Source organism: Oncorhynchus masou, chromosome 18 (assembly GCF_036934945.1).
Source record: "Oncorhynchus masou masou isolate Uvic2021 chromosome 18, UVic_Omas_1.1, whole genome shotgun sequence".
NCBI lineage: Eukaryota > Metazoa > Chordata > Actinopteri > Salmoniformes > Salmonidae > Oncorhynchus > Oncorhynchus masou.
This window is the reverse complement of record NC_088229.1, coordinates 38,889,537-38,916,436: the sequence shown is the minus strand read 5'-3', so window position 1 is coordinate 38,916,436 and position 26,900 is coordinate 38,889,537. Positions and strand designations below refer to the sequence as shown.

Genomic DNA, 26,900 nt, shown 5'->3' with positions numbered 1-26,900 from the left:
CTGACTGAGTGTGCTCCACGGTGTGCGAGAGGGAGACGGCGCGAGGGAGAGCAGCGGGGAGAGGTGGCGATGGAGCGGGAGTGCTAAGGATGGATTTAGAGAGCATGGCTTTGTGAAATCCCCATGATGCCTCCTCTTTCTCCCGTCTCTCTCAGGAGAGGATGCTGCTGTGGGACAAAGGACTGCCTCTCCAACCCCCTCCCCCTCGCTACACACCCATCCTCCCATCCCCCTCCTCTCACTGTGCCCCTCTCTGCTCTGCCAACGCCGCTGGATAATTAGCCCTGCTACGGCGCCTCACTGGGACTGGGGCCTGAGTCTGTCTGTTTGTCTGTACAGGGTAATTGCAACGCAACAAGCAACGCTCCCTCCCTAAAGCATGCTGTAATGACAACGGTGGTGATAATACCAGTATCACTTCTGCAGCTTTGTTGCAAGTAGCGATACAGCTGAAGACACTGATGACGATGATAACGACAACCATTGACTACTACCTCTCATCATCATCACCCTTTTAAAATATGCTATTGGTAGTCCCTATAACAGGTGGGCTACTGGGGTATTCATTCCATGATGTTATTGGTAGCCCCTATAACAGGTGGGCTACTGGGGTATTCATTCCATGATGTTATTGGTAGTCCCTATAACAGGTGGGCTACTGGGGTATTCATTCCATGATGTTATTGGTAGTCCCTATAACAGGTGGGCTACTGGGGTATTCATTCCATGATGTTATTGGTAGTCCCTATAACAGGTGGGCTACTGGGGTATTCATTCCATGATGTTATTGGTAGTCCCTATAACAGGTGGGCTACTGGGGTATTCATTCTATGGTGTTATTGGTAGTCCCTATAACATGTGGGCTACTGGGGTATTCATTCCATGATGTTATTGGTAGTCCCTATAACAGGTGGGCTACTGGGGTATTCATTCTATGATGTTATTGGTAGTCCCTATAACAGGTGGGCTACTGGGGTATTCATTCCATGATGTTATTGGTAGTCCCTATAACAGGTGGGCTACTCGGGTATTCATTCCATGATGTTATTTGTAGTCCCTATAACAGGTGGGCTACTGGGGTATTCATTCTATGATGTTATTGGTAGTCCCTATAACAGGTGGGCTACTGGGGTATTCATTCCATGATGTTATTGGTAGTCCCTATAACAGGTGGGCTACTGGGGTATTCATTCCATGATGTTATTGGTAGTCCCTATAACAGGTGGGCTACTGGGGTATTCATTCCATGATGTTATTGGTAGTCCCTATAACAGGTGGGCTACTGGGGTATTCATTCCATGATGTTATTGGTAGTCCCTATAACAGGTGGGCTACTGGGGTATTCATTCCATGATGTTATTGGTAGTCCCTATAACAGGTGGGCTACTGGGGTATTCATTCTTTGATGTTATTGGTAGTCCCTATAACAGGTGGGCTACTGGGGTATTCATTCCATGATGTTATTGGTAGTCCCTATTACAGGTGGGCTACTGGGGTAATCATTCCATGATGTTATTGGTAGTCGCTATAACAGGTGGGCTACTGGGGTATTCATTCTATGATGTTATTGGTAGTCCCTATAACAGGTGGGCTACCTGGGTATTCATTCCATGATGTTATTGGTAGTCCCTATAACAGGTGGGCTACTGGGGTATTCATTCCATGATGTTTGTAGTTGTGTTATATTTCTCCTGCTGCTGGGTGGTACAGTATGGGCAGAAAATAGCACATAGAAAAGCGGGCGATACAACATAGCAGGCAGCGTGTGAGCACGCTGGGGTGGTGAGGAGATGAGGGACGAGGGGAGGATGAGGGGAGGCATAGAGAAGTGATCTGGAGTATCTGGAGAGGGATATTGGGATTGTCGAGTGTTTTAATCCTCGAATGGAGAGAGAGCAGAGGAGGAGCCCGCTAGCACCGTAACCCAACTAACGCTAACATAATGAAGCATGGTCAAAGGACTGGAGAGAAGAAGAGGAGGAGAAAGAGGAGAGAGGGTGGGGGGGGGGTAGAGAGAGCAGGATAGGGTGAAGAAAGAAACAGAGAGAGGTGGGGGAGGAGGGAGATGGAACAGGGGCATCTAAAGAATGAGAGCAAAGGAGAGAGGATTTGAGAGAGGGAGAAAAAGGGGATGGGGATAGTAAGACGGAGAAGGAAGGAGAAGCGCGGCTGTAGCCATTCTGCTATGCCAGACTGTGCCACCCAGCCCTCTGGAAGCTGTGACTACAGACAGACAGGCAGACACAGAGCCTTGCCCTGGTTGGCACACGCTGGGCACCCTGTGGACACTCTGATCTGTAATCAGTTTGTTTACTAACGCAGCCATTTAGGGAAGATTGGCCCATAAAATGGGACTGGCTGTCAGATTCACTGTGAGATAACACAGAGCTGTGAACACAATACACTTAACCCTTTTCTCCAGCCTCTTCCCTGTCTCTCTGTCTTCTATTCTTTCTTTCTTTCTTTCTCTCTGTACCCATCGCGCACGCTCTCTTTCTCCCTCTCTCTCTCCCTGAGCCCCATCTGTATTGTGTTTCTGGGACGGCTCACCTTAAAGGGGTGTCTCTTGTTTGTCTCTCTCTCTCTCTCTCTCTGACTGATTGGAGAGAACAGAAGAGAACATAAACAGGTCACCAACGTACGTATGCTTTGTAGAGCCACATTCCACTGCAGCTGTGCCTGCCTGCAGCCCGCAGCCTGCAGCCTGCTCCGAGGCGTGTACCCACTACCCACCACAATGATGAGGTTGTCCGATGCATAAAGAGGATGATTAGGGAATTGGCAGCGGTATATACTAGTACTATATCTGAGCTTAATAACTGTTGGCAAAAAAACAAAGGCATGGGGCTGCATGTACACACACACACACACACACACACACACACACACACACACACACACACCTCAGCGGATAGAAAGCCAGGCTGCTTATGTTAGTATGGTTAGGAGATGTTTTATCGTTGATGTTATCACACCAGCTGGGTCTTTTGTTATTTTAAGCTTGGGTATGGGATGGCTTTCTGTGTGTTTGTGTGTTTGATTATGGGCCTGTCTACATGTGTGCACTTGATGAGTATGTTTGTGAGCATATGTGTGTAAGTGTCCTGTGTGTGTGTGTCCTGGAAGTGAAGCAGGTTGTCTGCATCTGCTTGCTTCTGCAGCTGGACACACTCACTCCAGTCTGCAGAGGCTGTGCACGCTGCTGCTCTCCTCCTTCCTCCATCCCTTCATCCCTCCATTCCGAGCCGTCCACCGGAGAGGAGAGGAGGAGAGGGGGTTGGCTGGGCTGGCAGGGCGAGGGCCAGGCAGCCGTTTACTGAATCGACCCCTTGCGTCTCCTAGCAACAGGGCTGTTTGGAACGGGACGGGGGAGGTAGAAGGAGGGAAAGAGAGGAGGAAGGCTGCACTAATTATGTTCCGCTGGAGAGACCACAGGCCCGGAGGTGCGGTGGAAAAGGGGATGGTGCCGGGGAGAGAGGGATTGAGAGAGAGAGCAGGGATGAGGGGAGTTTGGGAGTGAAGGGTCGAGGGAGGAATCACAGAGGGAGATGGAGGGAGTTAGGGATAGAGAGATGAGATGGCTAGATAGATGGACCGATAGATAAACGCCCAACTGTGATGGTGGCACAGTAAGCACAGTTCCTGTAAGGTCGTCAAAAAACATAGCAGGACATTTATTTCTACCCTTTGGTTGTTTCACTCTGTTTGCTTTCATGCCCCTCTGTTGCTTTCTTGTCAGGGTCCAGTGTCAGCATCATATATCAAAACGTTTTGTGTTTGTGTGTGTTGCCTGCTGCCTCGGACTATCCCTTGGTTAAATTGGATGCTATCCAGCTGAACTTTGTTCTCTACGATCATAATTGACTCCCATGCATGAGCAGTATTTACATGTGTATGTGTGTATGCACGGGTGCACGAGGGCTCCCTGAAACGGCAAAATAAAGGAACCGCCAACATAAAGTGTCTTCATAGAGGGTTGGTCCACCACGAGCCAGAACGGCTTCAATGCACCTTGGCATAGATTCTACAAGTGTCTGGAACTCTATTGGAGGGATGCGACACCCATCTTCCACCGGAAATCCCATCATTTGGTGCTTTGTTGATGGCGGGGGGAAAACGTTGTCTCAGGGGCCGCTTCAGAATCTCCCCAAAAAAGTGTTCAAGAACCACACCTGTGTGGAAGCTGTCAATGTACTTTGTATCCCTCATATACTCAAGTGTTTCCATTATATGTTGGCAGTTGCCTGTACATAGGCTACATGTTTATGTATGTATGTTTGTTTGTTCGGTCATGTGCGGCAGGCAGCCCTAAACGTCTTTCCCTTTCTTTTTCTCTCTCTCTCCCTGTGCTGTGACTTTGATCCCATCGCCGGGCAGGCAGGGAGTGGGGGTTGGAGGCGAGGGGGTGCCCACTGTCCTGTCCTGTCTGCTGTTACCCCCCCCCTCCCCCGTGCCCCACATATATCCGTACACGCAGGTTTCTGCTGTCGCACACACTATCGTCCCGGGCCGCTGATGTGCCCTACAACCGTATGGGGGCAGAGGATGGGAGTGGGGGGGAGGGTGCGTCATCATATGTCCCAGGCAGCCACAGGGACAGTGGGTAGGCAGGCAGCCCACGTGTCCTTCCCTGGTAGTAGTCATACCTCCTGAAGGTAGAGTGTTATGGTGGGTGTGGGCCAGTGAATTCCTCTCCTTTGACCTCCCTGTAAAGGGCATGTCTGCTGGAGCTGACACAGTGGCACACCATGCAGCTCTACAAGCTTTAGAGCAGGGTCGTATTCATTATGACACACTGTAGTAAACGTTTTTTTGCAACAGACAAATTAGACCCAGCATTGTCCTATGTTAATGTCAAATGTTATCCGCAAAAGGCCTTGTCGGTCATCTATAGAGTAATCAACAACAGTCCCCTTGTCTCATCGATGCCTCTACCTGTCAATGAGAAATAGCATCCTCATCATCGTCGCGATCATCATCATCATCACTAGGGTTACGCCAGGCGTGTAGAGAGCTGGCGCTTTAGAAGCATGCAGCCCCCTCTGCCCCGCACGGCATAGAAATATAATGAATAGAACGGGCTTGGAACCTCTAACCCTGTCAACTTATGGGTGCACAATGACTGCCTGGTATTGTGACACAATCATTTCCATGGTAATGTTTCATTCAAATGATGTTAACTGATGTGGCTTTGTTGAATCAACAAATCGCGTGACTCATTTATGGGTACACTTCCTGCTTTTATTTCCTGCTTTTTGTTCCTGTTTTGCTCTTATGGGTACACTCGCAATGGCCGCCTGTCCATCCATTAAGCCATTCATTTTATTTCTATGCCGCACACCGCTCCATGCTACCATGGCAACCCTCGTTACCTGCCGCTAGTGACAGCCGGAGCGAGGGAGAGCGGCAAAGGGATTGAGGTAGAGTGAGAAGGGTAGGGTGAGACCGGGGGGGGGAGAGAGAGAAAGACAGGCTAGCGGAAGGAATAACTTGTAGACTAAGGGGAAAAAAGGATTTGGAAGGGGAGGAAAAAGGAGGGTGGTGAGGGATTCTGAGAGGATATAGGGAGTTTAGGGGGAAGGAGGAGTGCAAGTGGGGTGGGGGGGGGGTGAGTGCGTTAGTGCATTGACTGACTTCCTGTCTATTGCTTCTGTTAAAGGATGCACAGGGATCAACGTTTTAAACAGCAATGAGGAGAGAAGTACCCCCCAACACACACACACACACCTCCCCCATGTTCACCTGTCGGCTCCAATGAGTCCCACACAAAGCCAGTGGAGTGGCGTGCCCAGCAACACAAAACAGACAGACATCTCTCCTCAGCTCAGCTCACATACTGGGAATATCCTCACATTAGGAGAGAACGACTGTGGAGAGATGAGACCATATTAAAGAAATAGCAGGTTAGAGCATAAAACAAGGGCAGATGTAGATGGAGACAAAAAGAGGAACGAGTCAGAGAGAATGTGGTGCGTGTGACTTGTGTGTCGGGGTATTTTGGATCATGTGTAAATCCACACACCGTTTGTTGACACAATTCAAGTTTTACTAGGTGCAGCCTGTGTCACATGACCCGCTGCCCCGCACACCTGCCCACGAGGTTGGCACTCCGGTTGTCATGGCAGCAAGTTTTGCCTTATGGTGAGCAGAATGCTGGTTGGAAGTAGAATGGTTTTTCCCCCACACCCATTTCTAGCCAGGACCTGTTTGTGTTGTGTGCTCTTTTGTGCTGTTGAAGCTTGAGCTTGGATCTCTGAACAGGATTCGTGTAAAGATAGGCAATGGATCCTGATAGATTCATTATCAATTGTGAAGATGGAAATATGAAGAATTCCACAAAATGAGAATGAAATGACTTCATTAAATGTCATGTTTTGTTCATATTTTCTAAGGTGGAGAGTACAAATGACAGATTTGAGTTTTATGGCTCTTTAGTTGTGGTTCTGTTGCCTATATGGTCATTTAGAAGATCCTGAACAAAGGAAACAGATCTCACCCCTCTTTACCATGACGGTTTTGTCAGTTTGTTGACCACACACTTTAGCCGGGATCAGAATACAATGATTCAGCAGCCAGGGAAAGAAACAAACAATCAAACAAAGGCTATGAAAAAATATGCTTCAAAGAGCCATTTCACTGTAGAAATTTAAAGTGCATTTAAATGCATCACCTGCTGTTTTTTCACAGGGACTTTGTGTGTGTGTGTGTGTGTGTGTGTGTGTGTGTGTGTGTGTGCGCGCTCCTGGCAGGTATCCCCCCTCCCAATCTCCCTCCCCCTACTTCACACACAGCTCTCCACTGGCCTTGTGGGAGAATAGGGAGGTTCCCATCAAGACTTCCAGATATTCCAGCATTTCTCTCCTTCTCTCTCCCAGTGTGGGAGATACAGAGCTGGGTGGGAATCTCCTCCCTGCCTTGTTTTCTTTGTGTGTGTGTGTGTGTGTGTGTGTGTGTGTGTGTGTGTGCAGGGCCAGATTAAGAAATCATATGCCCTATGGCATTGTTTATTTGTTTTTATCAGACCACCTCAAACCCCTTTCTGGCACAACATCATTTTCTGTAAACAATGGTACATTTACTTTTGATGAAAAAGCCCTTTTATAATAAAGCCATAGTAACATTTGCCATGTGGCATACAGGATATATACAGGATACATACAGGATATATACAGGATACATACAGGATACATACAGGATACATACAGGATACATACAGGATACATACAGGATACATACAGGATACATACAGGATACAGGATACATACAGGATACATACAGGATACATACAGGATATATACAGGATACATACAGGATACATACAGGATACATACAGGATACATACAGGATACATACAGGATACAGGATACATACAGGATACATACAGGATACATACAGGATATATACAGGATACATACAGGATATATACAGGATACATACAGGATACATACAGGATACATACAGGATATATACAGGATACATACAGGATACATACAGGATACATACAGGATACAGGATACATACAGGATACAGGATACAGGATACAGGATATACAGGATACATACAGGATACAGGATACATACAGGATATATACAGGATACATACAGGATACATACAGGATATATACAGGATACATACAGGATACATACAGGATATATACAGGATACATACAGGATACATACAGGATATATACAGGATACATACAGGATATATACAGGATACATACAGGATACATACAGGATACAGGATACATACAGGATACATACAGGATATATACAGGATACATACAGGATACATACAGGATATATACAGGATACATACAGGATACATACAGGATACAGGATACATACAGGATACATACAGGATATATACAGGATACATACAGGATACATACAGGATACAGGATTTTCACACATGGGGATATTCTTTTGTTGCAGCGTCCAATTTTTTTTTTTTTGCATTTTTAAAAACTATTAGCTGAATCTTGTTGAATACCACACAAATGACCAACATGAGTGCCTACTCCGACAAAACTGAGATCAATCTGGTCTTGAATTCAAACAAACCCGGCCCAAATCATTAGCCCAGGCCAATGGAGCGACACACAGATTGTCAAATATTAGGAGCCAATATATATACAGTATCTATATCATAGGCTACTAAATAAAATGCCCAGTGGCAAACTGACTCATCTAATGATGAAGAGGAAGCCATGGGCTACTCACGGTGATGGCCGACGCACTCGGCATGGCAATCTCAAGATGAGCTACTTTGAAAAACAGTGCTGCTGTTAGCTACAAATGGGAGGTTGTTGAGAAAAAAGGGTTACTATTGGTTCTACAGTTCTCTTTGCAGCAGTAGGCATTTGCTTTCCAAATGTTTTTTCCTGCGATTGTGTTTTGAAATCTGCAAAAGGCAAACCTACTGCTTGTGTGTATAAGGTAGTTGTGAAATTGTTAGAGGACTTGTTAGATATTACTGCATGGTCGGAACTAGAACATTAACATCTGCTCGCCGTCATTGAAAATAAGAATTTGTTCTGAACTGACTTGCCTAGTTAAATAAAGGTAAAATAAAAAAATAAAAAATAAAAATGTGTATGTGACCAATGAAATGGGATTTGATTTGATTTTCAGCTGCAACCAACCATAGAAATATAATTTATAGATGGGCAGTTCCCATTCAAGTCAGGACTGGCATCCATTCCTGGTGTACCCATGAGCTTAACAGTCAAAATGCCATGGTTAAGTGACACAAAAGCCTTCTATGGATTATATGTCTATGGCCCAACGCAACAAGCTGCCTATTTAGAACGTATGAGGCCCAAACTGTGGCCTTTCTGACTGTAGTCATACCAGTAACTGCCAAGATAATGGAAACCCTTAAGTAAACAAGGGATAAAAAGTATATGTTAAGGTGTGGGGTGCATTTTCCTGCCATGGTTTAGGTCCACTTGAAGAACGTATGCCAAGGCACATTGAAGCAGTTCTGGCAGCTGATCGTGGCGCGACACTCGTTTAAGACGCTTTCTGTTGGTGTTTCCTTCATTTTGGAAGATATCTGTATGTGCTTGTGATAACACTTAAATACACAGTTCTTTTTAATAAACTATTGATCCTCTGTGGCTAAATGATGCTCTCTGGTGTACTTTGAACATTTAGAGCCGGCTCCTGTGGTTGGATAAAACCATATTTTTTTAAAATGTTGCCTCTTGGGTCCAGCTCCTGACTCTCAAACAGTTGACCAGTCACATTTATTTATAATGCAGTTTTTATTTTTATGTTTTATTAATACGTTACCCAATCAAGGCGGGGCCCCCCAGTTACCCACGTGGGCCCCCTACCTCCTCTCCTCCCCCATCTGATGATTAGAAGAGTGGCAGCAGGAAGTAGCAGGCTGACTCTACACTCACTGAGATTGGGATCTTCCTGTGGTTGGCGGTTGCAGTGACATTTAAAAAAAATATATATATATACTACATATATAATATATATATATTTCCTTTATTATTATTTTTAAAACCTTTTTTCAGAACGAGGGGATTCAGCCCCGGTAAGCCCCTGCATTAACCAGGCCCTGTGTGCATGCATACCAATGCTGCTATTGGTGAGGACATTCTCTGCTTTACTGTTAAGGTGAGGCTTCAAGTTCTACCCACAAAATACAGCCTAGCACTCTGGTACCCTGCAAACCATGATCCCGTTCGGTGCTTTACGCCCAGAGTTGTAATGGAGTCTGTTGCACATGTTGTTAATGGTTGCCGTTCATACAAAGACTTGTACATTGCTAGAGATGACCACCTTGTCGACATGGTCTCTACTGAGGTGAGACAGGTGGTCTCACCAACAGCACACATACACAAACAACCTCTTGTCAGCAGAGCCTGGATTGATGTCGATGATAATGTGTTTTCTTGTATGCTGAATAAGCCAGATATTGTTTTTTTGTGTGTGTGGAGGTGGGCTGCTCATTGGACTGCTACATGGAGCAGGCCTTTTCTGACAAGCTGCTTAAATACCAGGCCCCCCCCGTGTCATTTCTGAACAGCATCGGATACCAGTCCAAGCTTGCTGTGGTGATAAAGGGAAGTCTTGGTCATGTTCACAGGCTGACAGTACCTGGCCTTCAGATAGCAGGCCAACATAAGACCAAGGTGAAGCAGCTAGCGATGTACTGCTCTGTGTCAGCAGTCATGGGCAGCCTTGCTGTGTGGAGAACAAGGTGCTATCTGTCCACATATCCCTGTCCTGAAATGCTGCAATCCTTCTTGTATGAATTATGATTTGTGGATTTAAGTCAATTATATTTTTAAATTGTGTGTGTGTGTGTGTGTGTGTGTGCTCCTGGCAGGTCTCCCCCTCCCAATCTCCCTCCCCCTAGTACACACACAGCTCTCTAGTGACCTTGTGGTATAATAGGGAGGTTCCCAACAAGACTTCCTGAAAATCCATCATTTCGCTCCTTCTCTCTCCCAGTGTGGGAGATACAGAGCTGGGTGGGAATCTCCTCCCTGCCTTGGTGTGTGTGTGTGTGTGTGTGTGTGTTTGTTTGTCTGTGTGTAGCCTTGGTGCCTGTAGGCCTCATCCAAAGGATCCAGCCTGCTAATGTACCACTCATTCTCCTCTTCTCCTCTCCTGCAGTGTGCGGATGGGGGTTCTGGGTCCGACTCCTCTCTGAAGAGGGTGGCAGTGGTGGAGGACTTCTTTGACATCATCTATGCCATGCACGTAGATATCAGCGCCGACCCTGGCAAATCACCCAAACACGCCGGACAGAAGAAGACCTACAAAGCGGTGAGAAGACACTGTCTTTCTCTCTAACTCTTGTTTCTCACTCTTCCCCTTATGCTGTATCTTTCTCTTCTATCACACAGTCACCCTTACTTAAACGTTCTCCTCCTTTACCTCTATATCTTGGCCTACTGCCTCTCTCTTTACACTTCCCTCTGTAAGGGCTCCAGTAAGGGCTCCACACTCTTCTTTGTAAGGGCTCCAGTAAACAAGGTTCTAAAATTGCCCTCCTGACCATGGTATAAGACGTGTAAGGGCATACTAGGTTCGGTTTGCTTCTAGCAGAACTCGGCTAGGCGAAGTGAAAGTCTGTGCCTCGCATACTCCTTTAAAAGACCTTCGCTTGAAAAACAAGAAAAAAGAGGCAATATTACGGTTTGTCCCTCTTGAGTTGCCATAACAACAAGTACACTTCCAAATGAATCCAAGCTGACTCAATCTGTAATAAATGTTTACTTTTTTGCCGAGGTTTTAGTTCCACAATTTTACATCGAGAACTAAGATGTTTGGTGCAGTCATTTCTCAAGTGAAAAAATGTGCATGAAATCATTTTTGTCTGTCTGTCGAATGACAACAAACACTTCATTGAAGAATCCCTACTGTTGACCAATCGCCGACGAAAGGGGCGTAGACTTCAGCGACCGAACGTTGACGAGCCTCGTGAAAAAAAAATGTCAAGCGCACAAACATCCAGGAAAACCTTGTCGAAGACTAAAATGAGCAAAACGTCACAAAATGTTGTCATATATGTACAAACTTTTTCAAACTGTTTTGGATGGGAAGCATTGCGGACGCGTTCCCCGGGTTCAGCGTTCAACAAAAAAAAAGAATACGAAGCTCCTCTGGTGAAAAAATCATAACAAACATTTACATAACCCAAGCCCCTTTGTTACCTAACAGCTGTTCTTCGTCTAAGGTCCAAAAACAAAGAAACCGTGTAACAATGAATTAACGACGTGTTTAAGAACTGTTGGCCTTCATACCCAGGGCTTGTCATGCCCATATTGTAATGCCCATATGGCATAGGGAAAGTTTTCTGTTTGATGCCAGTTTATTGATTGATTGCCAGTTCCACACACAAGCATAACACATCAATTCATAAGTTCTTAATTCCTTACTTTCATAGTGAATTCATAATCATATTATCATAGGTAATATTTCATAATAATCAAATCAAATTTATTTATATAGCCCTTCGTACATCAGCTGATATCTCAAAGTGCTGTACAGAAACCCAGCCTAAAACCCCAAACAGCAAGCAATGCAGGTGTAGAAGCACGGTGGTTAGGAAAAACTCCCTAGAAAGGCCAAAACCTAGGAAGAAACCTAGAGAGGAATCAGGCTATGTGGGGTGGCCAGTCCTCTTCTGGCTGTGCCGGGTAGAGATTATAACAGAACATGGCCAAGATGTTCAAATGTTCATAAATGACCAGCATGGTCGAATAATAATAAGGCAGAACAGTTGAAACTGGTATATAGAATAATATATTCTAAATATAATAGCACAAATAAAGAAAATCGAATTTGTTCTCGAACATGATTATTTGGCAATAATATGCTGTTGTCTGTTCCTCTCTGGCCTTTGGTATTAATTCCTGTTTCGTGACCTGTTTCTCTTTCTCTGTCCGTCTGGTCTTCAGATTCACATTCAACAACACGAACACTCTCACTTTCTCAGAATACCATTGTAAACAGGAAGGGCAACTGGCTCCCTTTAGTAGGCCAGCGGAACAATATATATATATATATATATATATATATATATATATATATATATATATATATATATATATATATATATATATATATTGTATATCTTTGCTATCACGAGGGGCAAGGTAGGGGGGATGGATGTGGCTACGCAGACCCATGAGCCACTGCAGTCCCTCATGATGAGTTCCATCTTTTTGTGGCCCCCACCCCCATCAAAGTTGCCCATCCCTGGTTGAAGTATTTGTATGATACTTCTAGACAATCATCTGAATATTTTGTAAACACTGCAGCAGGAGTCACCACTGACCTGGAACATTCATGTTGGGCTTGGCCTTTTTCTCTTCAGTTCATTCACAGAACCTCCAGTGAACTTCATTTCAGATAAATAAACCAAAAATATCAATTAAATTTGAGTCAATAACTTTGACTCAATCTCTGTGACACATACCGCCTCCATAGCTACACCACTTTCTCTTTTTTTTTTCTTTTTTTTTTTTTTTATCTCACTTCTACAAGAAAATGCCTGAGATTACATTTTTTTTGTGCGTATGAAAGGAAACGTTTCACACTTTAGGGCTGGGGAGGATATGAGATTCCGGTGCCAGGCTGACCTTGTGGTCGCTGGGAGAAGGTATTTCTCTGTCTCCCCTTGACAACGATTCAGCCTTTCTCTCTCTCTCGGAGCATCGCCACAGTCGCTGAAGGCCAGATGTCTAGTTATATTTAGAGGAAGGGTGATGGCCGCGGTGCAAAGCACACACCTGGGCCACATTCTGGTCATCATTCCTTCCTAGCTTTGTTTCAAATGGGGAGTTTTAACATAGTCTGCCGTTGGAAATTGTTCTTCCTCCCTGTACTAAAGTCAATGGGAGAAAACCTTTATTTTGCCCAATGTGTTGTATTAGGACACTTTGCGTCTCAGTTGGGGATACTGGCCTCTTCTGGTTGAACATGGTAACTCATCTTTCCCTCAGTACTATAAAGCACATGCACTTTCATTTTGAGGATTTCCTTTAACTTCTAATGGATATGAATCAAATGAATTCATAAAATTACTGAAAATCAGTATCACATTCGTAGTGAGTAAACAGAGCTGTGACTGTGTAATGAACAGAATACTTCCTCTGTTGCTGCATGTTAACTGTCGATTTCCTTTGCACACTGCCATGGCTTCCAGGGTACTTTGCCACACAGTGGGTCATGAAATGTTTATTACACACACACACACACACACACACACACACACACACACACACACACACACACACACACACACACACACACACACACACACACACACACACACACACCACATTGAAGGACACAGGAACCTGTTGTTTTTGTCCTTCGCTGGCAGCGCTGCTCAGCCAACTTTCTGCCTACTTCTCCTCTTTGTCCCCCTCTGTGCGTTGTTACAGTTCTCTAGACCAGACAGAGCTGCGTTGGTGGGCATCCTCACCACCACAGGCCCTTTCCAGACCCACAGTCCCACCCTGTAGGCTACATGGGCTCTCTTTGTGAGCTTCTGTTGCGACTGGGAAGACAATGGCGGTGGAGGCTAGCTAGTCGTCACACACAGAGAGTCAACTCATCTGAGGGGAGCCGCTGTCTCGTTCCCCAACCCCCTCCCTTTCTGTATACCCCCCCCCCCCCCCCACTCATGTCACCACTCGCACCCCTCTAGCCAGGATGGCATGGCCGCTCCTGTTTGTTAGAGCCTGAAGGAGACAGTGGCGAATGTGTGTGTGTGTGTGTGTGTGTGTGTGTGTGTGTTCTCCTGCTGCCAAGTCCAGCATGGCCTTGCCATAAGAGCCACAGAGGGGGGAGGAATAGAGGGAGAAGTGTTTGAGGGAGGAGGGGAGAGGTTGGAGGAAAGGATGACTGCAGGGACTGCATGAAAAAATGAGAACTTGACAGCAAGGGAGGGGGAGAGACAGGGAATACATTGAAAGGGAGGAAGAGAGGGTTTAGCAAAGAAAAGCATGACTGTTTATGGGTGGTCTCTCTACCAACACACATCCCTCTCTATCTCTCCATCTCTTTCTTTGTCTCCCATTAAAACCCTCTCGGTCTGCTCGACAGACGCCCTGTCTCTCCTGTCTCGCCCCAGTGGCAGTGATGATATGCAGAGGGCTACGTGGTGCTTTGGGTGCATGTGTCAGATTGCCCTCTTGTCCTGTATGGGCTCGTGCTCACTACTGTTCTCCTAGAGATAATCTGGTGACACCAGGCCGCGTGTCAAATGACAAAGCGACAAACTGTCACCAAAGGCCGTGACTGACATTTGTATCTGTTTTATTCTCCGAGAGTAGACAGCACCCTGCTCTCTTCGTCACGCACGTGCGCGCGCGCGCACGCACACACGCACATGTACAAACCCTTAAAACCCTACTGCCAATCCCTGCCTTTACTCTTGGTGAAGGGTATATATATATTGTCGGACGCCGGTTTAACAGGAAGTCCAAACGGAGTCAGTAGAAACAGTAGAGAAGGAGATCGAGAGGCTAATAGGCAGGGTGGAAGTTGCTGACGTATCTTGGTCACCAGTAACGGGCTGAGACAATGTGGTCTTTGTGTGAAGGGGGAGGATATTACATCTGTCCCAAGAACCTCAATCTTACCCTTTCCCAGCTTAGCCAATAAACACAGACACACACACACAGTCATTTGATGTCCCATTATGGTATAGCATTATAGGAACAGGTCTAATTTCCACTCGTTTCCTCTGACACTTTCTTCTCTCTCTCCTGTTTCACCTTTTCAGTGCTCATTATTAGCATAGCAGAATGTTTATTAGCCATGGCTCTAGTAGTGATCTCTCTCTCTCTCTCTCTCTCTCTCTCTCTCTGATGGGCAGATTGCGGAGACGTATGCCTTCCTGCCCAGGGAGGCAGTGACCCGTTTCCTGATGAACTGTGGCGAGTGTCAGAAGAGGATGCATATCAGCCCGGGTGGAGCAGAGTTCAAAGGTTAAAAAAAAACTATTTCTCTGGAGCAGACTGCAGACTATCATCTCCGCTAGGCTCCTGGTGTGTCTAAATGACACCTTATTCACTATATAAAGCACTTTGCCAACAGGGTCCATAGGGCTATATAGGGAATAGGGTGCCATTTTGGACACAGTGTCTGTTTAGGCCCATTTGGTAAAACTCTAGCTGTTCATTACATTTTTAGTCATCACCAAATATCATATTCTATGTCTTTTCATAACCCAGCCTTCTGTTACTGAGACTGTCTGTAAGCCTTCTGTTACTGAGACTGTCTGTAAGCCTTCTGTTACTGAGACTGTCTGTAAGCCTTCTGTTACTGAGACTGTCTGTAAGCCTTCTGTTACTGAGACTGTCTGTAAGCCTTCTGTTACTGAGACTGTCTGTAAGCCTTCTGTTACTGAGACTGTCTGTAAGCCTTCTGTTACTGAGACTGTCTGTAAGCCTTCTGTTACTGAGACTGTCTGTAAGCCTTCTGTTACTGAGACTGTCTGTAAGCCTTCTGTTACTGAGACTGTCTGTAAGCCTTCTGTTACTGAGACTGTCTGTAAGCCTTCTGTTACTGAGACTGTCTGTAAGCCTTCTGTTACTGAGACTGTCTGTAAGCCTTCTGTTACTGAGACTGTCTGTAAGCCTTCTGTTACTGAGACTGTCTGTAAGCCTTCTGTTACTGAGACTGTCTGTAAGCCTTCTTTTACTGAGACTGTCTGTAAGCCTTCTGTTACTGAGACTGTCTGTAAGCCTTCTGTTACTGAGACTGTCTGTAAGCCTTCTGTTACTGAGACTGTCTGTAAGCCTTCTTTTACTGAGACTGTCTGTAAGCCTGCTGTTACTGAGACTGTCTGTAAGCCTGCTGTTACTGAGACTGTCTGTAAGCCTGCTGTTACTGCAAGCGCATATTACCATGGATGAAGGAAGGGATTTTCATAGCAGTTGTGACAAAAACGGTTTTGAGAGCTGCTTTGCGCCCTCTTCTCCTCCTTCTCCTGCTGTTGGCTGTTGCCACCCTAAAGGCAACCCATCCCCCCCATCTCCCACCCCCTCCCTACACTACCCAGCCCCCCCCCAGTCCTATTCAAATTAGTCATTGGAGTGTCCTGTATCGTTCCTAACACACTGCAATTAGCCCAATTAGGGGGCTTTTAACAAAGGAAATGGCCAGGAAACAAGCTCTTTTCTACAGTGAGAGCGACCGGAGGGTGGGGCGGGTAGTAGAGAGAGAGAGAGAGACTAGCGGGGTTAAGATGGGAAATTGAGAGAAATCTGGAGTAGGACAGAAAGATGGGGCAGAAATAAAGGTAAAGGTGAGGAGAGTCCGAAAAATGGAGAGAAATATTCAATGGCTGCCTTGCTATTTCATACATTTTTCATTTGTCTATATTCAGGGGCCCTCCCATATTGACAGAGGGGCTGTCATAACTTTATATATGGAGGGCCCTTACACATTACATGGGTAGTGTGTAAAGTAAACCATGCCAATTAACATTAACCCCCCTCCGTCTTCATCTCCATCCCACACACACAACCCAGTGAGAGAAGTGCTCCCAGGCCCAATCTGTCAGTGTTGTGTCAACGATGATCATTAACGCTGGGTGTCGCTCATAAAGAGAGCAGCTAATTGGCTTCCTGTCCCGTGGGGGTCCTCCTCTTCCCACCCTGACCCCTCATCCCTCCAACCCCTCCAACCAAACACTCGCACGAAAGTTCAGTGCTGAATTATTGAATGCAACTCATTGCTGTAGGCCAGGGCTATTTTTAATTGACTTCAGGCAGTCTTTCGCGTCAGGTCTTTCATCCGTCGTCTCTTCAACCTTCGTCATGCTGTATAGGCGATGCAGTAGGAGCGGGTGTGAAGGAGGTGAAGGTTTGGGCCCATATTAATGAATCCTTGGGAGTAAGGAGTGCTGATCTAGGTCTTTTTGCCTTTTCGATCATGATGAATAAAATGACATGGACAGAGGGGGGGACCTGATCCTAGATCAGCACTCCTAGTCTGAGACGCGAGATTAATACAAGCCCAGGTCGCTGGTTCTGTGACGATCTCACTCCCTTCCTTATGCTGAACACAATTCCTTAGCCAGCGTGTCTCATCTCTGTCATTTCAATTTATCTGCTGACCTACTAAAGGGACAAGGTTCTCAGGTCCGGAGTCCTGAAGGGCGGAAATACAAGGTAGACGATCAATACTTCTGCAGTAAATAGACAGGAGCGCCATCATCAATTACTGATTGATAGTGTGTGTATGTGTGTGTATGTGTGTGTGTGTGTGTGTGTGTGTGTATGTACAGTCCCAGTAGGTAATAAGTTGTTTGATAACGCTGATTGATTCGTGTTGATATGATCCTTGGAGAGGAGGACCCCGTAAGGAAGACGGACATTTGCCTGCACTTGAGGGATAATGTCAGTGCAGTACAGGAGAGGATACCAGTTCAGTTATCAAGAGTTTGCAGTTATTTTGCTATATCATATACATTTTTGTAGAGTCTTTATAAATGAACTGCTGGTATACATACACTACCTTTCAAAGGCTCGGGGTCACTTAGAAATGTCCTTGTTTTTGAAAGAAAAGCCCCAATAATGTGTCCATTAAAATAACATCAAATTGATCAGAAATACAGTGTAGACATTCTTAATGTTGTAAGTGACTATTGTAGCTGGAAACGGCGGATTCTTTATGGACAATCTATATCGGCGTACAGAGGCCCATTATCAGCAACCATCACTCCTGTGTTCACATGGCACGTTGTGTTAGCTAATCCAAGTTTATCATTTTAAAATGCTAATTTAGAAAACAATTTTGCAACTTTGTTAGCACAGCTGAAAACTATTGTTCTGATTAAAGAAGCAATAAAACTAGTTGACTAGTTGAGTATCTGGAGCATCAGCATTTGTGGGTTCGATTACAGGCTCAAAATGGCCTGAAACAAAGAACTTTCTTTAAAACTCGTCAGTGTATTCTTGTTCTGAGAAATGAAGGCTATTCCATGCGAGAAATTGTAAAAAAAAACTGAAGATCTCGTACAACGCTGTGTACTACTCCCTTCACTGAACAGCGCAAACTGGCACTAACTAGAATAGAAAGAGGAGTGGGAGGCCCCGGTGCACAACTGAGCAAGAAGACAAGTACATTAGAGTGTCTAGTTTGAGAAACAGATGCCTCACAAGTCCTCAACTGGCAGCTTCATTAAATAGTACCCGCAAAACACCAGTCTCAACGTCAACAGTGAAGAAGCGACTCCGAGATGCTGGCCTTCAAGGAAGAGTTGCAAAGAAAAAGCCATGTCTCAGACTGGCCAATAAAAAGAAAAGATTAAGATGGGCAAAAGAACACAGACACTGGACAGAGGGACTCTGCCTAGAAGGCCAGCATCCCGGAGTCGCCTCTTCACTGTTGACGTTGAGACGAATGTTTTGCGGGTACTATTTAATGAAGGCGCCACTCTCCTATCCTCTGGTCATTCTCGTCTCTCTTTCTTGAGGAAGAATCAATACAGCTCCTGAAGCTCTCAGAGGCCAGAAGTGGGGGGAGGGGCCGTTCACCGCATCTAAGCCCTGCCCAACTGATTCCCCTGGGGACAGAGAGGGGCAGCCATCAGTCCACACCATGTTCTGTCCCCTCTCGGGTGGAGCACCGACTCCCACCCCATCACAATGGGGGAAAGGTACATATGTGATCCTACAACCCTTCGCCTTTTGCAGCGGCTCATTTCAATGTATCCGCTCACAGTGAAGATGGATGGAGCTCACTTTACCCACAAGTGCCCTCAGTACCAAAGCTCTCCTCCCGGCTCTCGTTCAATTAGCCGGGGCAGGAAGACAAAATGTCAGTTGCCACCAAGCACTGTCTCTAAACCACAGTGTTTTGACTCCGCCCCTTCCAGTAAAAAAGTATCTGTCACATCGAAATGTCTTGCCAATGGCGCAGAGAAAAAATCAACAAAGGGGCAACTCACCATTAAACGCTGCCAGAGGGCCCTCTGGCACCACTGGCGGGTGACTGGGTCTTGTTCGCAGTCACAAAGGTTTACAGACTGCAGTTCGCTATGAAGCCAACCGTTTTTAACGGGATCCTAGCTTCAAGAAGGAGTGGCGACTCGGCTCGCATACTAGAGCAGGAAATCTCTCTATTGCGCAAGGGAGCAATCAGAACAATACCAGCAGAAGGGAGCCATTCCGGAGCCATTCCGGTTACTTCCTGGTTCCCAAAAATGGTGGGAGGGATAAGCCCCATTCTGGACCGATGGCTATCTGTGAAAGTTTGCGTTTAACGTGCTCTCTCGGTCTATTCATCGAGGTGACTGGTTCACTTCAGTTGACCTGCAGGATTCTTATTTTTACAAAAGTATTCTGCCCGCACACAGGAGGTTTCTCAGATTTGCCTTTCAGGGCGCAGCCTACAGATACCTCGCTGACCCCTTCGGGCTAGCAGGGGATTGAGAGTTTATATACATGATTACCTGCTTTGCTCCCGTCACACGTGCAAACCCGTCACACATTTTAACCCACCTCACCGAGTTAAGAGTTGAAGATCAACCAGAGAAATAGCTGTTTGGTGCCCACACAGAGAATAGAATACTTAGGCGTAAAGCTGGATTCTCTCTGTTATCGCGCTACACTATCAGACGACTGCATTACATTGTCCCAACAGTGCCCTTTCCTGTTCCTCGGTTACGCTCAGAAAGTGTTTCCGAGTACGAGTACTGGGGTTGATGGCTGTGACGGCCGCACCGCCAGAACGCACAGTAAAGACCCCTGCCTAACGAATGTCCTTTTTCATTTTATGCACGTTAGCCCTTACTTTGCTCTATGCACATGGAAATACACATAATATATCAATGACGATGTTAACCAGTTAACCATTTATTATTCTCAAACAAACCACGTTTCATATAATGTCTTCTGTTTACCTGTGTGTCTCAGCAGATACCGACACCATGTCTGCAGCATGGAAGCCGGCTGTGTTCTGGTAAAGGAATCCGCCACCGAAGTATAATTCTGGACAAATTTTATTTGTCACATGCTCCCAATACAACCTTGCAGTGAAATGCTTACTTACGGGCCCTTAACCAACAATGCAGTTTAAAAAAATATGGATAAGAATAAGAAATAAAAGTAACAAGTAATTAAAGAGCAGCAGTAAAATAACAATAGCGAGACTATATACAGGGGGGTACCGGTACATAGTCAATGTGCTGGACACTGGTTAGTTGAGGTAATATGTACATGAAGGTAGAGTTATTAAAGTGACTATGCATAGATGATAACAACAGAGAGTAGCAGCGGTGTAAAAGAGGGGGAGCGGTGGGCAATGAAAATAGTCTGTGTAGCCATTTGATTAGGTGTTCAGGAGTCTTATGGCTTGGGGGTAGAAGCTGTTTAGAAGCCTCTTGGACCTAGACTTGGCACTCCGGTAGCACTTGCCGTGCAGTAGCAGAGAGAACAGTCTATGACTAGGGTGGCTGGAGTCTGACAATTTTTAGGGCCTTTCTCTGACACCGCCTGGTATAGAGATCCTGGATGGCAGGAAGCTTGGCCACAGTGATGTACTGGGCCGTTCTGACAATTTTCAGGGCCTTCCTCTGACACCGCCTGGTATAGAGATCCTGGATGGCAGGAAGCTTGGCCACAGTGATGCACTGGGCCGTTCGCACTACCCTCTGTTGTGCCTTGCAGTCGGAAGCCGAGCAGTTACTGTCACGTTCTGACCTTAGTTCCTTTTTTTATGTCTCTATTTTTGTTTTGGTCAGGGCGTGAGTTGGGGTGGGAATTCTATGTTTTTGTTCTATGTTTTGTATTTCTGTGTTTGGCCTGGTATGGTTCCCAATCAGAGGCAGCTGTCTATCATTGTCTCTGATTGAGAACAATACTTAGGTAGCCTGTTCCCACCTGTGTTTGTGGGTAGTTGTTTCCTGTTTTGTGTTTTGTCACCTGATAGGACTGTTTCGTTTTTTGTTGTTTCACCTTTGTTATTTTGTGTTCACATTAATAAAGTTAACATGGACACTTTTGGACATTTTGGTCCGATCCTTCATATTCCTCATCAGACGAGGACGAAAATCGTTACAGTTACCATACCAGGCAGTGATGCATCCAGTCAGGATGCTCTCGATGGTGCAGCTGTAAAACCTTTTGAGGATCTGAGGACCGATGCCAAATCTTTTCAGTCTCCTGAGGGGGGGGGGGTAGGGTTTGTTGTGCCCTCTATGGTAAAATCTTGCCGGAGAAGAAGGCAGACGTTTTACGTGCCCCAATCCGATTGTGTTTTTTTTGTTTGTAACTTATTTTTGTACTTATGTAATATCTTATGCTTCATGGAGTCGTGGCTGAACGACGACACTATCAACATACAGCTGGCTGGTTTACGCTGCACCGGCAGGATAGAACAGTGGCATCTGGCAAGACAAAGGGAGGCGGACTATGTATTTTCTGGTTTCTGGTGCACGATATCTAAGGTTTCGAGCTTTGAAAAGCTCGAAACCATTATCCCAGAAACCCTAGACCCACTCCAATTTGCATACTGCACCAACAGATCCACAGATGATGCAATCTCTATTGCACTCTACACTGCCTTTTCACAACTGGACAAAAGGAAAACTTATGTGACAATGCTATTCATTGACCACAGCTCAGTGTTCAACACCATAATGTCTTCAAAGCTCATCACTAAGCTAAGGACTAAACACCTCCCTCTGCAACTGGATCCTGGACTTCCTGACGGGCCACCCCAGGTGGTAAGGGTAGGTAACAACACATCCGCCACCCTGATCCTCAACACGGGGGCCCCTCAGGGGTGCGTGCTCAGTCCCCTCCTGTACTCCCTGTTCACTCATGACTGCACGGCCAGGCACGACTCCAACACCATCATTAAGTTTACTGATGACACAAGGACAACAACGTCTCCCTCAAAGGAGATGATCGTGGACTACAGGAAAATGAGGACCGAGCACACCCACATTCTCATTGACAGGGCTGTAGTGGAGCAGGTTGAGAGCTTCAAGTTCCATGGCATCCACATCACCATCAAACTAACATGGTGCAAGCACACCAAGACAGTCGTGAAGAGGGCACGACAAAACATATTCCCCCTCAGGAGACTGAAAAGATTTGGCATGGGTCCTCAGATCCTCAAAAGGTTTTATAGCTGCACCATCGAGAGCATCCTGACTGGTTGCATCAAATCAAAATTGTATTGGTCACATACACATGGTTAGCAGATGTTATTGCAAGTGTAGCGCAATGCTTATGCTTCTAGATCCTACAGTGCAGCAGTATCTAACAGGTAATATCTAAGAATTCCACAACAAAACCTAATATGTAACAAATTCCACAACAAAACCTAATACACACAATCTAGTAAAGGAATGGGATAAGAATATATAAGTATAAAATATATAGATGAGCAGTGACAGAGCGGCTAAGATGCAATAGATAGTAAAGAATAGATAATGAAGGATACAGTATATTATATACGTATGAGATGACGTACGAGATATGTAAACATTCTTAAAGTGGCATTATTGAAGTGACTAGTGTTCCATTTATTAAAGTGGCCAATGATATCAAGTCTGTAGATTGGCAGCTTCCTCTCCAAGCTAGTGGTGGCTGTTTAACAATTGGATGGCCTTGAGATAGAAGCTGTTTTTCAATCTCTCTGTCCCAGCTTTGATGCACCTGTACTGATCTCATCTTCTGGATGGAAGCGGGGTGAACAGGCAGTGGCTCGGGTGGTTATTGTCCTTGATTATCTTTTTTGCCTTCCTGTGACATTGGGTGCTGTAGGTGTCCTGGAGCGCAGGTAGTTTGCCCCCGAGCCGCAGACCGCACCACCCTCTGGAGAGCCTTGTGGTTGTGGGCGGTGTTGTTGCCGTACCAGGCGGTGATACAGATCGACAGGATGCTCTCAATTATGCACCTGTAAAAGATAGTGAGGGTTTTCAGTGACAAGCCACATTTTAGGGATGATTCTGTTGGGACTACCCTGGCTTCGGAGAGCATGTCTGCAATATGGGAGTTAGCCATATTTCCTTATGTGATACATAAAAAAAAGAGTATTTGAAAGAGAACTCAAGGTCATTTTTTCGTAACCCTGGTCCGCAAGAGCCACTCTCTGAGGACGGGAGAGTTGCGTCTCAACTTATTCGCCACTCGACCTGTTTGTCTCCGACAGACATTGTGTGATTGGTTCTTTGTAGTGATCGTGCCCTCCATCGAGTCCCCATATGTATACGTCTCACTCACATTATCAGAGAACCAGGGTTATGAAAGTAATGTTGAGTTATGGGAGATATTGAGAGTCATAATACTTTGTGTGTGTTTAATCTTCACAGAGAATGACAGACCGACATCACTAGTGCCGGATCTCATCGACTACAACATGCCGCTCACCACCACCTATCTGAAGCAGATGAAGCTTCAGTACATGAGTACAAATGAGCAGGTAAGAGCCTGTACATTATGTTGTCCAGAATAGGTGAGGGTTGGATGGAAGTGGCCGTCTTCACAGTCCTTTCTATCAGGCTCTCTGTGTGCCACACACACACACTACCCCTCCCTCGACAGCCCCCTATCTTACATCCCCAATGCCAGTTTGGCTATCTGTATAAGAGCATAGACAGAATCATTCAGGACTGCCAATCAAGCACAAATAGGAAAGTGTGTGTGTGTATGTGTATGTGCGTGCTTGCGAAAATATCTGTGTGCACCGATGAAAGTGTGTGCGTGTGTGTGTGTGTGTGTGTGTGTGTGTGTGTGTGTGTGTGTGTGTGTGTGTGTGTGTGTGACTGGTATGATAACCAAGGAGGGAATGGGGTTCAGCTCATTCCAATTAACAAAGCCTCTAAGCGTCAGTCTAATTAACTGAGGTGTGAGAAAAGTTTGTCATGAATCTTTTCCTGGAGGCAGAACTAAGCAATTTCCATTTGATGGGCCAGCTGCAATGTCAAAATTGTCAATATCGTTAGGGTTAGGCATTAGGGTTAGCAGTGTGGTTAAGTTTAGGGTTAAGGTTAGGGTTAGGCCTGTACCAACTAGTGACCACTCTATAGAGCTGCTGTGGCTTTTAGCTGGAGATTTTCAGCAGAGACTGAATTGAGGAACAATGAATCACCTTTAAAAAAAGGGTGCACAGGGCAGGTAGGGCTTGGAATGGGTGGTTGAGGGGCGGACGCAGGAGAGAGCAGGCGAAAGAGAGAGATGGAGGGGGGACTACGCCATCAGGACACGCATGTCCAGCCCAATTCAATAAAGGAGGAAATTACCAAGCATCCTTCCTGTAGTCTGTAGACACTGGGCGGTGGCTCTGCCCGCACCATGATGGGAGGGGAAGAGAGGAGGGGGAGGTGTGACAATGCGGAGAGAATTAAAGAGGGGTGGTTCATTATCCATTATGGGCCCTTTTTCCCATTTATTCTGTCTTCTCTTGAGAAAACTCATTTATTTCTTTGAGGTGGGAGGTGGCAGGGGAGACATAAAGGTGGGGGTAGGCAGGCTATAATTACTAGAGGGCTAAAGGAAGACACCACATAAGATACCAGTTAAAGTAAAGATTAGCTTATAGTTTTATGATGCAGACAATTACACTGACGGACGTGACAAACTATCCTCAATATTAAAGATGATCCACCCCCTAAAAAAAAAGTTTTATAAAAAAAAGACTAGTTTATAAAATGAGGAGTAACACGATAATGATGATGAATAAAAAGCAGTCCATTTATAAGATCAAACAGGTGTCATTTGCATATTGAAAAAGACAGGCACACATATGGTCAATGTAGATATTCTCTTTCTAACCAATATGAGTTTTATAGAGGGGAGAACGCAGCTCAGAATCAATGTATTGTCTTGGTCACTATAACGACAGGGATTGAAGATGCACCAGGTGCTGACCTTTTTTATTTATCCTGTATTTAACCAGGCAAGTCAGTTAAGAACAAATTCTTATTTACAACGACGGCCTAGGAACAGTGGGCTAATTGCCTGGTTCAGGGGCAGAACAACAGATTTTTACCTTGTCAGCTCGGGGATTCGATCTAGCAACTTTTCTGCTACTGGCCCAACGCTCTAACCACTGCCTGCCGACCTATGGACCATTTCAAAGGACTACACTCATCAATATTTACTGTTTGCGTTACTGGTTCACGTATTATAACAGTTACCACATTGGATCCAGACAAGTCTCTTGCTCTTCGTGGTGAAATGGTGTTTTGTTTAGACATACACTTTCCAAGTTTTGCCTGTAGGTGGCAGAAGTTCCCTATAAATCTGTCTCAGAGGGCGTAAATGCAGTTTATTGACACACAAAGCATCTGTTGACTCCCTGTAAACGGACTCACGTGGATAGGGTATACATCTTTTTAAAAGTTAGACTTTTTTTTAGACCTTTGTACTCCATTACTAAAAAATCCGTTCGAATGAAAGATGACTATTGTGTGGTCAAATCTTGAGGCATAGACGTTTCTTTAATAAATGCCTCCGTTGTGTGCACTGTATGCTACTGTAGGCTATTGATACTTTTTGGATCGCTCACTTATTTGTAAACAGATTTTGTTATTTTGATATATCTATTACATATTTCTGTGGTAATGCTTAATTCAAAAGCAAGTTAAATCATCAAGCCTATTTATTATAATCCTGTATCAGTATTTAGAGATTGTGAAAAGATTTCCAAAGGTTTAAGCAGTTATTTCAGTTATGATTGTTTTTTTATATACTGATCAAAGGCTGCCGGACTAACAGGCCAACTCTTTAGCTAAAGAAATTATTAATCCACGTTTACATTTTAATTGTACTTTCCTGTCAACGAAAAAGTGAGAGTGAAAAGGTAGCATGAAAAGTCCGGTATGGGCATTTGTAGAGAAAGAAAGCAATGTTCTGGGAATTAACAAAGGTTAGAGGGGAGATGGGAAAGGCAGAGGGACGGTAGTAAAAGCCTGTCTAAAGAAGCCAATGACAATTGAAATGGATTTAGTCAACCCACTGTATAGCAGTCCATCTTTTGCACAAGGTGTGACGTCAGTTATCGCCGCCACGCCTCCGTCTTTGGGGCTGGTTGCCAGTGCGAGTCTCGGAGGGTCCTGTACTTGCTCCCATAGCAGGACATTGTCTTTAGAATTAGAAGCGAATAAAGAGACCGGCAAGGGGGAGGCAATTATAGAGGGGTTTGACATTCACACTTGAAAATTCACCATCAGAAGTGAAGGTAAGCATTTCTTTCACATGATATGGTTGTGTTGTTATTTTCATCTGCTGAGCTGTGCGCTATGTAGAAGCTATTTTCGCAAGCTGTGGGAAACAATGTTGTGGCAATTACACCTCCACTTTTCTCTATATTCTTACGCAAATATATAATAATTTCAAAACAATTAATAGCTGATAAAAATGCTTCATACATTTAGTTTTCTATAATAGCCTTAGG

The 26,900-nt window shown here is 45.2% G+C and overlaps 1 protein-coding gene across 2 annotated transcripts in view; it reads left to right on the top strand.

Annotated features, from left to right (window-relative positions):
• The window catches only part of LOC135504553 (nucleolar protein 4-like), a 134,072-nt gene that overhangs the window by 33,985 nt on the left and 73,187 nt on the right, over nt 1–26,900 (top strand). For both annotated transcript variants that reach the window (XM_064923254.1, XM_064923253.1), the window contains exons 2-4: nt 10,638–10,790; nt 15,358–15,469; nt 23,815–23,924. In XM_064923254.1, the coding sequence (XP_064779326.1) occupies nt 10,638–10,790; nt 15,358–15,469; nt 23,815–23,924 (375 nt within the window). The remainder of the gene's footprint in view (nt 1–10,637; nt 10,791–15,357; nt 15,470–23,814; nt 23,925–26,900) is intronic.